Here is a 14,537-nt window from a genome sequence, read left to right as displayed (position 1 = left end):
TGTGTTTTTCTTAAATTATCCAACCTTAAAGTTTGCCTGGTCTGAGAGTGTGTTTAATATATATTTAGCCTGTCCCTTAATGGTTAGGAGTGATCTAAAATAATCTGGATTAGGCAATACCCTATACTAGGCTAAAAGAGAATAATTTAGGAAACATCCTATTACAGTATTGATCTATGTGGTAGTCCTAGGCTTAATAAAATGATAACCTATTTTTATGACTTTGTAGCCTATCTGTAAGGCTACATATTAGTGGAGTTCTTATGTACCTATATCCTTAAAGGCAATATAAACCTAGACCAGGCAGTAGCCTAACCAGATTAAATAGGAACCCATTTTAAAGGAATACAGAATCCTACTATTAACCTAAAACAGCAGTGGCTGAATATCAGATAAAAGGGTAGTCTTGGCCAGATAAAACAGAAGACTAGGTTATAAGGGGGTTCTTTTCTGTATTCTAGGCTTATTTAAGTGTTTTAAATAAGCCTAGAATAGGCAGTGGCCTAGAAGAGGTAACCCTCTAAGAAATCCTCTATTCTTAGCCTAACGTAGATTATGTCATATAAAACAGTAGCTTGGGTTAGTTAAACAAGTTAGTTTATAGCAGTTCGTCTGAATGGCATGACATTCAGAATTAAATTTCACATAGCCTTTGCAAAAGGACTAACAGTGTATATGTAATACAGCCATGTACTGGTGTGAAAACTAACCTATTCATAAAATATATTACAGCTACACACTTGTAATCAAATTAACCACCTGTAATATGGAATATACTATCTAGATGAGGGGCTACAGACAATAAATATTAACTAGTTTCTAATAACAACTTGTTTCATATCACTACAGGGCTGCCATTATACAGGACCTTCAGCTCAAGTGTTTCGCAGCAAAGTTGCTCGGTTCATTTTTTGCCAGCGGGTACAGCCCATACCACTTGTCATGAGCATAATCCTTGTAAAAAAACAAGGAAAATTTGCCTGGTCGCCAGATATGTGTGAAATTTGTAGTATGCTCCTGGCAGCAAGTTTTAAGGGTGAAACAGCTCGTTTTAAGCTATCTCAATGGTCCTAGAGTTCAGTATGGGTGAGGAAGGGGGAGACTGTATCTTTCTGGCAGAACTCCGGTAGCATATATTTAACCCTTTCTCAGAACAAGATCTGTGTTTGGGCCAAAACCCAGTAACATCAGTCCCCAGTACCTCCAAGGTTAACCCCATGGAGGAAGTAGATGAGTCTTTACATGGGGGTGACATTCTTACTAAGGAACATGAAATGGACAATGCCACTGAAATGGCCCTGCTGAACCAAGAAGGATCAGGGGGACAAATTTCAGCTAACCATGGGAGAAACCTTCCAGAAGGAATTCTATCCTCCCATGCAGCTATCAGATGCTGAACAGGATCTTTCTCCCAAAAGGGATGCTAGGATCCACCAAACCCCAACTGAAATTACTACATTTTTGAATGGGTATAGTAACTCACCCAGGACTTCTGCCCCCTGGGTAACGGGCAGTTACAGTACAGCTGTTGATGCTAAGTCAGATTGCACAAGCTTCCCCAAAAAGGATACACAGTTTGTGGCATTTGATCAATGCCACAGAACGGCAATATATAGTGGACATAATACACAATTCCAAAAAGGATATTTAGGAGATTAAGTCAGTCATGTACACCCCAAAGTGTAAAAGTACTGCGTCGTCTAACCGAAAAGTGAGAGTGGATACAAATTCTGCCCAAACAAGGTCTAATGTTAGAATTCTGACTGGTAACAACAAAATGGCCAATTTGGACTATAAAACTTCAGATCAAAACATAATAGGGGCTCCAATGCTCACCCCTGATGATACTGATAATCCTTGGCGAGACACCTCAATGCGCATTTTTCTCCCGATGCTAAGTATCTAATTAATGAGAGAAAACTATGATCAAAGTGGTATACTAAAACAAACGGTTCTCTTACCTGTGCCTCTAGCATTAAATGCTTTAGAAACCATCCTTTACCAGGTTAACAGAAAATGGATCTCTACTTCCATTTTGAATAAAACCCAAGTTGCTCACCAAGTAACCCCATCCTTCTTTCCCTTCACTTTCAAAATAATTAATCATGCAAAGGCAGATTTTCAGAATTTTGTAGTGACTAGAAAACGAGAGCCATTGGCAGAATTAAAGCCATTTGCCATGGTCATCCTGGTTTCGAAAAATTCTACCAAGGAATAATGCTTCGACTCCCTCTTAAAATCGAAAAGCTCCTTTTAGATATAGCTACTCAACAGTTTGGGACCCCTATGAGAAGAATCTCAGAGGGGACAGGCTCTGCAGAATTTCATGCTAGGATCCACCTCCTTAGTACTATAACCTCTACCATCTTGCTGGAAGTTGCCACAAAAGGCTTCCAGAAGATTCCAGGATAATTTTTGCTGTTGTGGCCAAAAGTCTTATGAGAACCCTATGGGAAACACTCTATGACTTTCTAGAATGATGCATAAAAGCGTGAATGGAAACACTGGAGGGCTCCAACGAGTCACTCCCCAATGTGACTTCATTATTACATTCTAACCCCTTCTGTAAGGACCTGTTTGAGGGGTCTGTTGTGGCCCAACCCAACGAGCAAGCCCGCTAACAGAATTGTACAGTGTACGCTCTTCTGGTGAAAGGGGAATTCAGGAAATAAAAAACCTGAAACTTCCCTTTACCCAACCCAAAAAAGGCTTGCTTTGATCAAAAATCATATAAGCCTTCAGTCACCCCAAATGTTTTCCTCAAAAACAGATAGGTGGTCAGAATGGACAACTCCCTACAAAGGGACAACAACAACAACAACAGCAAGAACATCCTTTCCACAAGGTCCTAAAACCTTCTTATAGGGAAAAAGGAAAAGCAACACCTGGAATGCCTATCAAGGGCAAAGGCAGAGGAAGAGGTGGATACCAATAGGAATTGTATGGCTGGGGGTCAACTTCGATGACACCAAAGGCAATGGAAGTCTTCCCCTTGGGGGCACAGCATTATTTTCAACAGGCTGGGGTGGAAATGGTCTCATCCCCCCCGGCTCCTTTAAAGGGGTTCTCCCAAAGACCAGACCCCTCTCTGGAAGATTACGTTCAGAGGGCCCTGTTAAAGGGAGCCATGGAGAAGCATGTGTATATCCACCACCAAACACGTCTCTTCAGTGTCTCCAAAATGGACTCCTCCGAATGAAGAGTGATCCTCCATCTATCAACATTGAACAAGCACATTGTTTGCCAAAAGTTTCAAATGACTACCGTTGCCTAAGTACGTTCAATCATTCCAAAAGGGACTTGAACAGCTTCTGTAGATCTGAAAGATTCATACACTGTTCCCTTCCACCCTTTCCTAGGGTTCCGGATAGGGAAAGTCACAATGTCATTTCACCTCTGTTTGCTGGGAACTAATGGGAAAATGATGCAGCAATATGATGGCAAAGATAAGAAGGCCACAAAAAAATAATAATTGTGGACTGACGTAACCATACTTGTGAACAAAGCTGCAACCTTGGGTGTGAATTATCTATAATATGATTGTGAAATTATGTGAGACAATGGTTTTTGGTCATAAATTTGAGGAAAATTTTCTAGATAATTGCCTCATAGCATTTTGCTTTAAAGGTTCACTTACGTGCTAGGTAATTACAGTAGTCACACACAAGTTCCAAGCCACAGTTAACATCTAACTGTGGCTTTGAACTTACGTGTGATTATCGCCATAACCTTGCACATACATGAACCTTTAAAACAAAATGTTAAGAAGCAATTAGCTATAAACGTTTCTCCAAATTCCAAGTAAAAATACTTCGCTTATGACAAATTAGTGACAATACCCAAGTGCAACCCTCTCACCAAGCATCTTATGTCCTCAAACTCATCTCTTTGTATAACTGTTTAAGTTTTGCACATCTGCAGAGCTTTTCCAGATGCCTTTGGTGCTAGAGTCTTGTTTTCCTGGTAAAATAGAGCCAACACTTTCACACACTGATCAAGTACAAGTCCTACTTGCTTCTGGTAGATCTGAGCATCATTCATTTTGGCACATACACTGCTTTGGGATTCATATCCAAATACTCTACAACAATTTATGTGTCAAGCATTGATGTGGCATTGTTGTAACCTAGGCTGTATCAGTTCTCTAGCTTAAGGCTATCTGCTTGAAACTTAAGACAAATCTGTTTGTAATGACATCAACTGATTTCCCATGTAACTGAACAGAGTCAATGAAAGACTACCAAACTGACTTCTGTTTCTTCAATGGTAATAATGCTAAAGGCATAATAAAAATCACTTTTGTACTGATCCACAGTTGTTTTGTTACTACAAACAGTAGCTTTGTATTATTATGGTGAAGTGCCACACTAAAAATTGTTATTATCCCTTTGAGAATTGGGGAGGGGTCAAAATCTGTCTACACCAGAACACTTACCCTTCACTGACTGAACAAAAATGCTTGCCAATAATTTTCTTTGATCACTCTTTTAATCATACTTCAAGCCATGTTAATGAATTTGGTGTCATTTTACAGCAAAAGAGTTGAACGCTATCAGATATGCTTTAAAAGGGCAAAAAAATTTTTTTTTAAACATTGATATCATGAGTTTGCCAAAACTAAGAAATTTACAGTACTTCTTTTTTTTTTTAATTCATGATAATTGGAAAAAGAGATGTCCAATCTGTTTATCTATATATGTAAAAGTGAATGTTCGTATGTTTGTTTGGATACTATAGAAATCCGAACTGCTTGACAGACCCAGACAAAATTTTGCACACAGCCTCTATGTAACTCCAGAAAGGTTTATAACTCAAAATCAGACCCCTATTCCATGACAGATTTACAACAGACAAAACAAATTAAAATTTCGTTTTTACGTCACTTTTCCTTCAGTACTTTATGGGTTAATTCTCATTTTTCACCTGATGCTCCACCTTTTCCAGGCACTGTCAGACATGATTAACCTACAACAATAAATCCAAATCCCTCATAACATCAATTTTTATCAGATTTTACATGATTTTTTATCATAATTTACGTGAATTGTTAATATAATTGTTTATCACCTCGATAAAATCAACACTGAAACCATATGTCGGTTTAAATGTGGTTTACAATCCTCGCCACGGAAAAAGGTAGTAACAGCCCAAATGCTTCTGTGACAGACATACCCCCTCATTACAAAAAATACTCGCGCAGAAATTACCACATATTTTTCTGTGTTCATTCTAAGCCAAACGTATCTTAATCATACCCTGCTAATAAAACACAAATTCTTAAGTGCCCTGTGGTATTTCCATCATCATATCTAACTACTTAATCCACAAAATAAAAACTTCGTAGTTACGCCCACAACTTTGGAGATCAAGAACTAATTCATCGACGAGACAGAACAAATCCATCACCATCTGTGCATGCGTATTAGCAGACTAAATGCTTCCGTGACAAAACTAACCCCTCATCAAAAAATTACTCACAACAAAATTACCACATTTTTTTCAGTGTTCATCATACGCCAAACTTATCTTAATTATAGCTTGCCAATAAAATACGTAACTTGAGGCATTACCATCATCATGTCTAAAAATTTAATCCACTAAAAAATCACCACATATTAGTACAGCAGAACTTCAGAAAAGCATGCTTTGACGTCATTATGATGTTTTCTTGTGGATTCTTCATCTTTAGGCCAACCTGAATCAGAATCAGCCGGGTGCCAGCTTGGAACCCTTGAGGAATTTTTTTTGCAGGTAAAAAACAAAATGGCCACCAGCCTTTTCTGATAATTCCATTTTTGGTCATATCTTCACTTGTAGACCAATTAGAAATGCGATCTAGGTGTCTGAGCCCATGTCTTTAAGGTTAAGAAATCCAAATATGATGAAATAAAAAGTGTTTGAATGAAAATCAGCATCAAATCTCACGATCTCTTGAAGGTAAATGATAAATAGTTGTCAAAAGTTACGGAAATTTGGTTTTCAGCTACTTTCTCAATTAAGATCATAAGTTTTGTTTCTTTGTCCATGATTTATGGTCATTGAATCCAAATATGATGAGCTAAAGAGGTTTTGCATTATGAATGTTCACATAAATTAAATGAGAAAGTCACCTGTGATTTACGGAAAATGTGCTATCCAGCCAGGCCTCAACTTGAAGCACATAGTATCCTGATTCTGGTATCCAAAATTTAATTTTTTTACAGGAATTTCATTATGCTGTTTATTCTTCTTTTTTTATGTCAGTTATTACTATACTTCTATACTCTATATTGTAGACAACTGAGGTGTTAAATGAATCTGATATATATTTAGCAATAGTTTCTTTCTTCCAGGTGAAGTTGAAAAGTAGAAGTTTTTCATGATGGATTCATCTGATCTAGAGGAGAATAATTCTTGTTTCTTCAACTGTACTAATCCTTCCAACAAAGTAATTACTGCCACTAGAACTAGAATTGAAACAATTATTCGTAGTAGAGGTGATGGGCTGCATGAAAACCTCTCAGACACTCAATCAATTTTTTGTCATAAGAACTGTGTATCTACTTATACTGTACATCTGAACACAATATTAGAAGACATAAACAGGCCAAGCAAGAAGCCCCTCCATCCAAGAAGACAAGAAGTTCCAATACTGAATTTCACTTCCAAAAGCAATGCCTCTTCTGTGGTCATCTGTGTGAAAAGATAGATCCTCGCAATCCCCATCGATGGAGGAAAGTGGTGCAGTGCAAAACAGCAGATAGGGGCAAAGGCCAAACTTCCTTTAAAGGGAGGATTTTAGAGGTTTGTGACCAGCGCAATGATAAGTTAGCTGACGACATATCATCTTGATTGTTATAATCCTTCATGTCTCCAAGAGCTATTCAGTCTTCCGTCCGAAAGACAATGACAACAGAAGATGCTGACACAGCCCTTTAGAAGCTTTTTAAAGAGATGGAATGGAACAAGAATCACATCTGGAATTCAATAGAACTGCTCCAAATGTACAATTCCTTTGGTGGGGAAAAGCTGTCACGTCGTCATCTTGTACAACATGTTACAAAGCACTTTGGATCTCACATAATAAAGTTGTCTGGAAATGGATATGCTAGCTTACTTGTACTCAAAGGGCATGCACCAAACTTTCTACGCATAGTGGAAGACACAGGAGGAATATAAAGAAATGAATCACATTGCAAAGAGCATCATACAAGAGATAAAAAACCAAAGGATGTCCTTTCGTATGAGTTGTCCCCCGTACCAACATCTTTATTTGATGAGAATGGTATGATGCGCACTCAGTCAAAAGCAGTCCTTAAAACCAAACTCCAGGTTGAACAATCAAGTAGAGTCCATGGTACACCAGATATTGTCATCATCGACGGATGTGCTCTGTTATGGACCATACACTGGCCCACAAATGGAACAGTCAAAGATTTTGTGACCAACTTTATGGGAACCATCAAATACCATCTAGCACATTGTGATGTTTACCTAGTGTTTGACAGGTACATCAAGAAAGAGCATGAAACAGATGACTAGAGCACATCGCTCAAGTAATGATGCAAGCCGAAGGTATGAGTTGAAATTACGCACACCCTTATTATACCTGCACAGAAAGTGATACTCAATGTCACCTTCAACAAAATGCAACTCATTGATTTGATATGTCAGTATCTTCAGGACCACATACAGAGTAATCAGTCAAAACTGGTAATAACAGGAAAAGAGAAACTGCCACAATTTAAATATTCATGAACATGTATATTACACTTGTATGAAGCAATGTACATCACAACTATTGAATTACCTTTAATTCATAAGTAGATGTGAAATAAAGATTTTTATATCACGCAGTGATATTTCTTATTGATTTTAACCATCCGTTTTATAAACCTGTTTTGTTGTTTTTTTATTATTTTTACCACTTATTTGATAAAGCGATACCACTGCAAGGAACAAACAAGAATAACACAAAACTGAAAAGAAGTTAGCCTTGACATACAGAAGAGTACCGCTCTAACAACAACGGCACACCAGCCATATCACACACACTACAAAGAGGAGTAGGATTTGTAAGTGTGTGAGGAGACACACTGCCCAACATACTAACGGGGAAACATCAGCGAGCTTCTCTTCACTCAAAATTCTGTAAAAGCGTGGGACTGCACATAAATGGAAGGGAAAAACTCATTTTTAAGTTAAGTGAGAACTGTTTTCATTCAGGATCTAAAAAGTGTTACAATACTTATGCAATACATTGAAGAACATATCCATTATCAAAACATTTCTAGAGATAAACTGCGGAAACATAGAGTTACTTGAAAGATACGAACCAACATACTTAAATTTTTTCAAAATAAGTACAGCTTTAGTTGAATCTACAATGCAGTAAAACTCAATGTAAAATCTAAAACCCACACAAAAACTGACCTTGTTACACTTGAAGCACACATAGTATGCATAACGATCCATTGCATAAGCTGCTGGTTCATTGTAATAACGAGCACCAGGGGTCGAAATGGCTTCTGCTCGATGCAACCCTTCATATTCTAATCGCATGAGAGCTTTTCGTCGTACATCCTCAAATAATACAGCTATTGGGCCAAGCAGTTCAGTTAAAACCCAATGGGACATTCGTACCTAAAACAAGATATCAATATTATTTTCTAAAATATAAAATCAGCAGTGAATAAATACACATACTATACATATCCATACAAATATATATATATATATATATATATATATATATATATATATATATATATATATATATATATATATATATATATATCACATTCCTACAGGTGTAAAAATAAAGAGAAAGGGTGTAGATTCTGAACAGCTTCGACTTCATTTCTATACCATTGACGAAGGACTGATACAAAGTGTTAGAAATCACAATATATATATATATATATATATATATATATATATATATATATATATATATATATATATATATATATATATATATATATATATATATATATATATATATATATATATATATATATACTCAGAGACAGTACTGACGAGCATGCACAACAGTTTGAGGCGACAGGTCCACCACTGACTGGTGTCAAAGGAGGAGTGGCTTCAGAGTTCATTAAGAATAGTGGGAGAAATGACAATGATACTCTCAAGGGGCAGTACCACCGAACATGCAGACAGCCGGAGGCTGCAAATCCACACCTGTCAGGTGTCGGGGAGGGCCAAGAAAACTCATTAGTACTACTGGCCCCGTACTGTGTTTACAAATAGGATAATCCTGTTTCCATACATCTCTACTGCCTTCTTTAAAAGTTAAACATTTTACAAATTTATTTTGAAAAAATGGGATCAAGTTTATACATGCTTTGACTGAAAGTCATATTATGGCCATGACTTTCTTTTATAAAGCTAGATTCAATGATACTCCTTCCAAGTGCGTTATTAGAATGTGTTATCTTTTTTGCCTCTCCCAAGTTGACAGCATGACTGTTCTCACTAACATGTACAAAAATTACACTGTTCACCTGTGTGTATCTCCCACATCTTTTATACTGTTCTATTCCCTTTTCCAGTGCTTTACCTATTTAACTAATAATCTGTCACAAGACTTACATGGAATTTTATATACATATTCCTTAGTACTGTGGGGAGAGTTCTTCATAAGTACGTTTCTTTGTTTCATTGTTCTTAAATATGACATTTACACCAAAATTCTTAAGATGAGGGATTTCTTTCATATTATCAGTATATGGTAGTACAAGCAATTTTTTTGTGCTGCAAACTTGTTATTTGTTTTGGTAGTCTTTTTTGTGCCGCTTCTAATGCGTTGCCTAATACGCTGTCAGGATATTTCAATTTCTTGCCTCTATTCCTAATCTTATCTATTCCATCATCAATGTATTCGGGGATACATGTACGTAATGCTCTTAAAAACACAGATGTGAACACTGATTTCTTCACCTTAATGCTTTGACACCACATCTCTTATTTTTTCACATGTGGTAATGTGTGATAAATGAGTCATGTGTTAAAGTGATTATAATATATATATATATATATATATATATATATATATATATATATATATATATATATATATATATATATATATATATATATATATATATATATATATATATAATTTGCTTTTTAAATAAAAAAACAAGGTATACAGCTGCAGCCCCTTGCCCCAACCATTTGGTGGCACACTGCTCAACAGCAAGAATACTATTAATTCCCAGCATCCTACAAGATACTGTGACTGCCACTTTCCTCACATGAAGAGGGTCATCTACCACTAAGGAGGCATTTTCTTCAACGTGGGGTCCAGAACCCTTAGAAAGGCACTCCTCTGCCTTGGGGTACATTACGATTGACCACCCAAACCACTGGTCCTCCAATGTGCAAACAGGCTTTAATGCTAAATACCAACCAGGAAACAACCCAAAAGTAGGCTGACATTACATATGTGGTTACCGTTTGCCTCAAGAGATTGACTCATTCATTATGTGGGAGGTGTTTCCTCCCTCATGGGTTTCACAGCTCTCTACTAGGAGAAGCTAGATGTTAAGGCCCTCAGCAAGACACGTGAAAAGGTAATGTGTGTGCAGGAATGAGGTGGACGAAGGGTGACTGCGTCTGAGTGAGCAAAGAGTACACTTGGTAAAGAGAAAATTATGAGGAAGTGTTACAACATGTGGTAGTTCAGAGAAATTGAAAAAGTAAGCTGGTGGCTGTAATGGTGTGAAAAGGAGTGGTTGGAGGTATATGTGATCACTATTTGGTTGAAGCAAAATATTAAACTGGATCGAAGTTAAAGATGGGGGGAAAGGGTGAAAATATAACTGTGAGGTTAAAGTTTGATAAAGTGGAAATATGGAGAGCATATAAGGAGAAAACAGATGGAAACAGGGTTACCGTTAAAGACACAACAGTTGAAGTACACTAAAAGTGTGTAAAACTCTAGGTTGGGGTTATGAAGTCAGCAGGAATTATTTGTAGTTTTGGAAGGTGGGAAGACGGAATACAAACAATGAGTAGTGGGATTAGGATATGAGATGTTTAGTGAAAGAAACACAGGACATTATTTAAGGTGCAACTGCAGGACAAAAGGGATGATTGTGTGCAGAGTACAGGGGATGAAAAAAATAAGTTGTCAAGAAGATGGGTATACAACATCAAAAATCAGATGAGAAACTATTTAATGAAGAATAAGAATTTGTCTTACAAATTGAATGCAGAGAGAAAGGTTAAAAGAGCAAAATTTAATAGCTCTTACAATAAAATGCAAAGGGTGAGATGCTGTCTACAGAGAAAGCAGTTCTGGGTCGCTGAGGTGAGTATCTAGAGGTGTAGAGGTAAGACACTAAACGAGTGGAAGGGTTAACAGTAGGTTTGAGAATGCTTAAGAAAGTTACTTTTGAGAACGTAAGGAGAGCAATTATGCGACTGGAAGATGTCAAAGTTAATGAGATTTCAAACAAGAAGCTTGGATAAAAAAGTGAAATGCTAACCTGGCCTGTAAGACATGTATGAACAAGGAATAAGTTCCTCTGTATTAAGGTAGAAGTGATAAGTGGAGACTGTAAGAATTATAGGGGTGTTTACTGAATATAGCAGGGTAAGTGTACGGTTCACTTTTGATTGTGAAGGTAAGACGAATGACTGAGGGGTTGATGTTGGTGCTGGTTTAGACAAAGGTGTTCAGATCAAGTGTTTTTGTGACTGTGGTGTAAGAATTTTTAGAGTAAAGGGGGAACTGTGTGTGCAGAAGATTGAGATGGATCTTGAAGTGTCTATGGAAGCCAAGGTTGTAATTTATGGAAGCAAAGAGTGGGTGTTAAATGCAAATGAAAGAACATGGAAGCTGTAAAGATGAATTACTTACACTGTATTTGGGGTATCAGAGAAGTGAAAGTGTAAGAAATTTGGGGATACACAAATGATAAAAGGTTTAGCATGAGGGGAAGGATGAATCAGAGTATTTTAAGATGGTTCGTTTATGTGGAGAGACTTAACACTAATAGATTGGTGAAATTCAGACATGTTGGAAGGAAACCTTAGAAAAACATGGATATATGAGGGATAAGAGGTATTCAAAGCAAGACAGTATATGAAAAATAGAGATAAATGGAGCAGTGAGTGTAGAGGTGTTCGTCACGCCACTGGTGAGACCTCTGTGTAGGTATAAGGAGCAGCAAGTGTTGTGGAAGTTTTCAGCAGAGGTGGTTCACTGACCATTTGGCAGTTGGAGTGTGAAAGTGGCAGGTATTACTGTCCGCTCTTTTCTTGGAAGCATCCCCTATTAGGAAAAACAGCTAAATGTCCATAAAAATAAGTAAATACATATATATATATATATATATATATATATATATATATATATATACACATTAGCGTCAAGAGGAGCGAGAAGGCCTTTTCCAACTTCAAATCATAAATACTGAACAGTTGCTTTCCCAAATTCACTTTTCTGTACGTTGACTGTTAGTCCTGCTTCTTGTAATTTCTTGAACACTTTCCTTAAAATCCTTAGATGTTCTTCCCAGGTGTTAAAATAAATCACAATGTCATCAAGGTATACACCCACTCCTTCGATTGATCCTAGCAGCTGATCCATCACTCGTTGGAAAGTTGCAAGTGCATTCATCAGTCCAAATGGCAAGACAGTGCATTGATATAGTTCAAAAGGAGTAATGAAAGCTGACAGCAACTTGGCATCCTCATCTAAGGGAATGTGATAATATCCTTTTAACAAGTCTATTTTGGAAACAAACTTGGCTTGCCCAATATTATCAAGTAACTGATCAATAAGAGGTAAGAGATATTTGTCAGAGTGGCTGACAATTATGGAATTCAGTTTCCTATAATCAGTACACATCCTAAATGATCCATCTGGTTTCTTCACTAACACACAAGGAGAACTGTAATGACTTGAACTGGGTTCTGCCAATCCATGCTGCAATAAATATTCAACTTCCTTTTCCAAAACATCTTGATGAAAAGGTGATACACGTTAAGCTCTTTGTCTAAATGGTCTGCCATCTTCTCTGATCTTTATCTCATGCTTTGTCAAGTCAGTACATTTAGGTACATCACTAAAAATCTCATGGAAATTTTGAATCATCTCACTTAATTCTTTGCTCTGTTCAACACTCAGATGTTTTAATTTGTTCTCCAAATTTTCTAATATTGAAGAATTGTTCATCTTGTTTTCAGCTCCCAATTCGTAGCCATCATCGTCCTCTGTAGATGAAGTTGTTTGGGTTAAAGACGCTATTTCAGTTCTAGTCTCTGAGAAGTGGGGTTTCAAAAGGTTTACATGTATCTTCCTCTGTCGCTTCCTTCTCCCTGGTGTTTCAATCACATAAGTTCGATCACTTACTTCTCCATTATCCTATAAGGACCTTGGAATTTATTTGTAAGGGGAAATCTTTTCACTGGTAAGAACACCAGAACTTGCCGTCCAACACTAAAATTTCTTAGCTTAGTCTTAGCATCATACTTCCTTTTCATTTTCTTTTGGCTCATCTTCAAATTTTCTAAAGAAAATTTTCTAATTTCTCTTAACATTTTCCTCAAGTTCTTCACATATTCTCCTTGGACTTCCTCTTGATTTTCTTCCCAATTCTCTGCAATAATTTTCAACGGACCTCTGACGTCTCGACCAAAAATCATTTCGTTTGGTGAACATCCCATGCTTTCTTGATAAGCATTCCTAACTTCAAATAACAGTAAAGGTAAACCACCATCCCATTCTCTTCCCGACTCATTACAGTACTTTGTTAACATACTTTTCAAAGTCTGGTGGAACATTTCCAAGGCTCCTTGAGTCTCTGGATGGTAAGCGGTAGATAACTGTTGTTTCACTCCTAACAAGTTCATCGCATCCTGGAATAATTTTGAAGTAAAGTTCGTTCCTCTATCACTTGGTACAATTTCTGGAATTCCAAACTTGGAGAAAAATTCCATCAACTTCTTGGCAATTGCCTTTGCACTGATACTTCTTAAAAGAATCGCCTCAGGATACCTTGTTACTGGACACATTAATGTCAACAGATATTCATGTCCTTTCTTCGTTTTCGGAAGCGGTCCAACCACATCTATTATCACCTTGCTAAAGGGTTCTCCTCTAACTTCTATGGGTTGTAGGGGGGCTTTCTGAATGGTTTCATTCGGTTTTCCAGCTATCTGACATATATGACACTCTGCAAAATCTGTTAACATTCCGGTGAAGTCCAGGCCAAAAAAATACTTCATAACCATCTCAGCTGTCTTCCTGATTCCCATATGTCCAGACTCGTGTGCTACTGCTACAACTTGCTTTCTCAGGGGATATGGAATCAAAATTTGATGATATTCCCCACATGCAGCATTTCCTGGAATATCTGCAGGTCGATGGTTCCTCATTAGCAATCCTTCCTTTAGGTAATAACAGGTAGGAGTTTGTTGCATCTCTTCTTGATCAACAACTCTGAAGAACAAATCCGCCAATGTTGTATCCTTCTTCTGCAGTTCTATTAACTTCTCTCTAGTCACTTGACCAACTTCAAGGGTTGAAC

The 14,537-nt window shown here is 37.2% G+C and overlaps 1 protein-coding gene across 1 annotated transcript in view; it reads right to left on the bottom strand.

The window, feature by feature from the left end:
* The window catches only part of hiw (highwire), a 1,788,684-nt gene that overhangs the window by 30,469 nt on the left and 1,743,678 nt on the right, over window positions 1–14,537 (bottom strand). Inside the window, 1 exon segment of the mRNA XM_067112237.1 lies at window positions 8,413–8,622. Coding sequence (XP_066968338.1) covers window positions 8,413–8,622 — 210 coding nt within the window.

Source organism: Macrobrachium rosenbergii, chromosome 2 (assembly GCF_040412425.1).
Source record: "Macrobrachium rosenbergii isolate ZJJX-2024 chromosome 2, ASM4041242v1, whole genome shotgun sequence".
In the NCBI taxonomy this organism is placed as follows: Eukaryota; Metazoa; Arthropoda; class Malacostraca; order Decapoda; family Palaemonidae; genus Macrobrachium; species Macrobrachium rosenbergii.
This window is presented reverse-complemented; position numbering and strand designations above follow the sequence as displayed.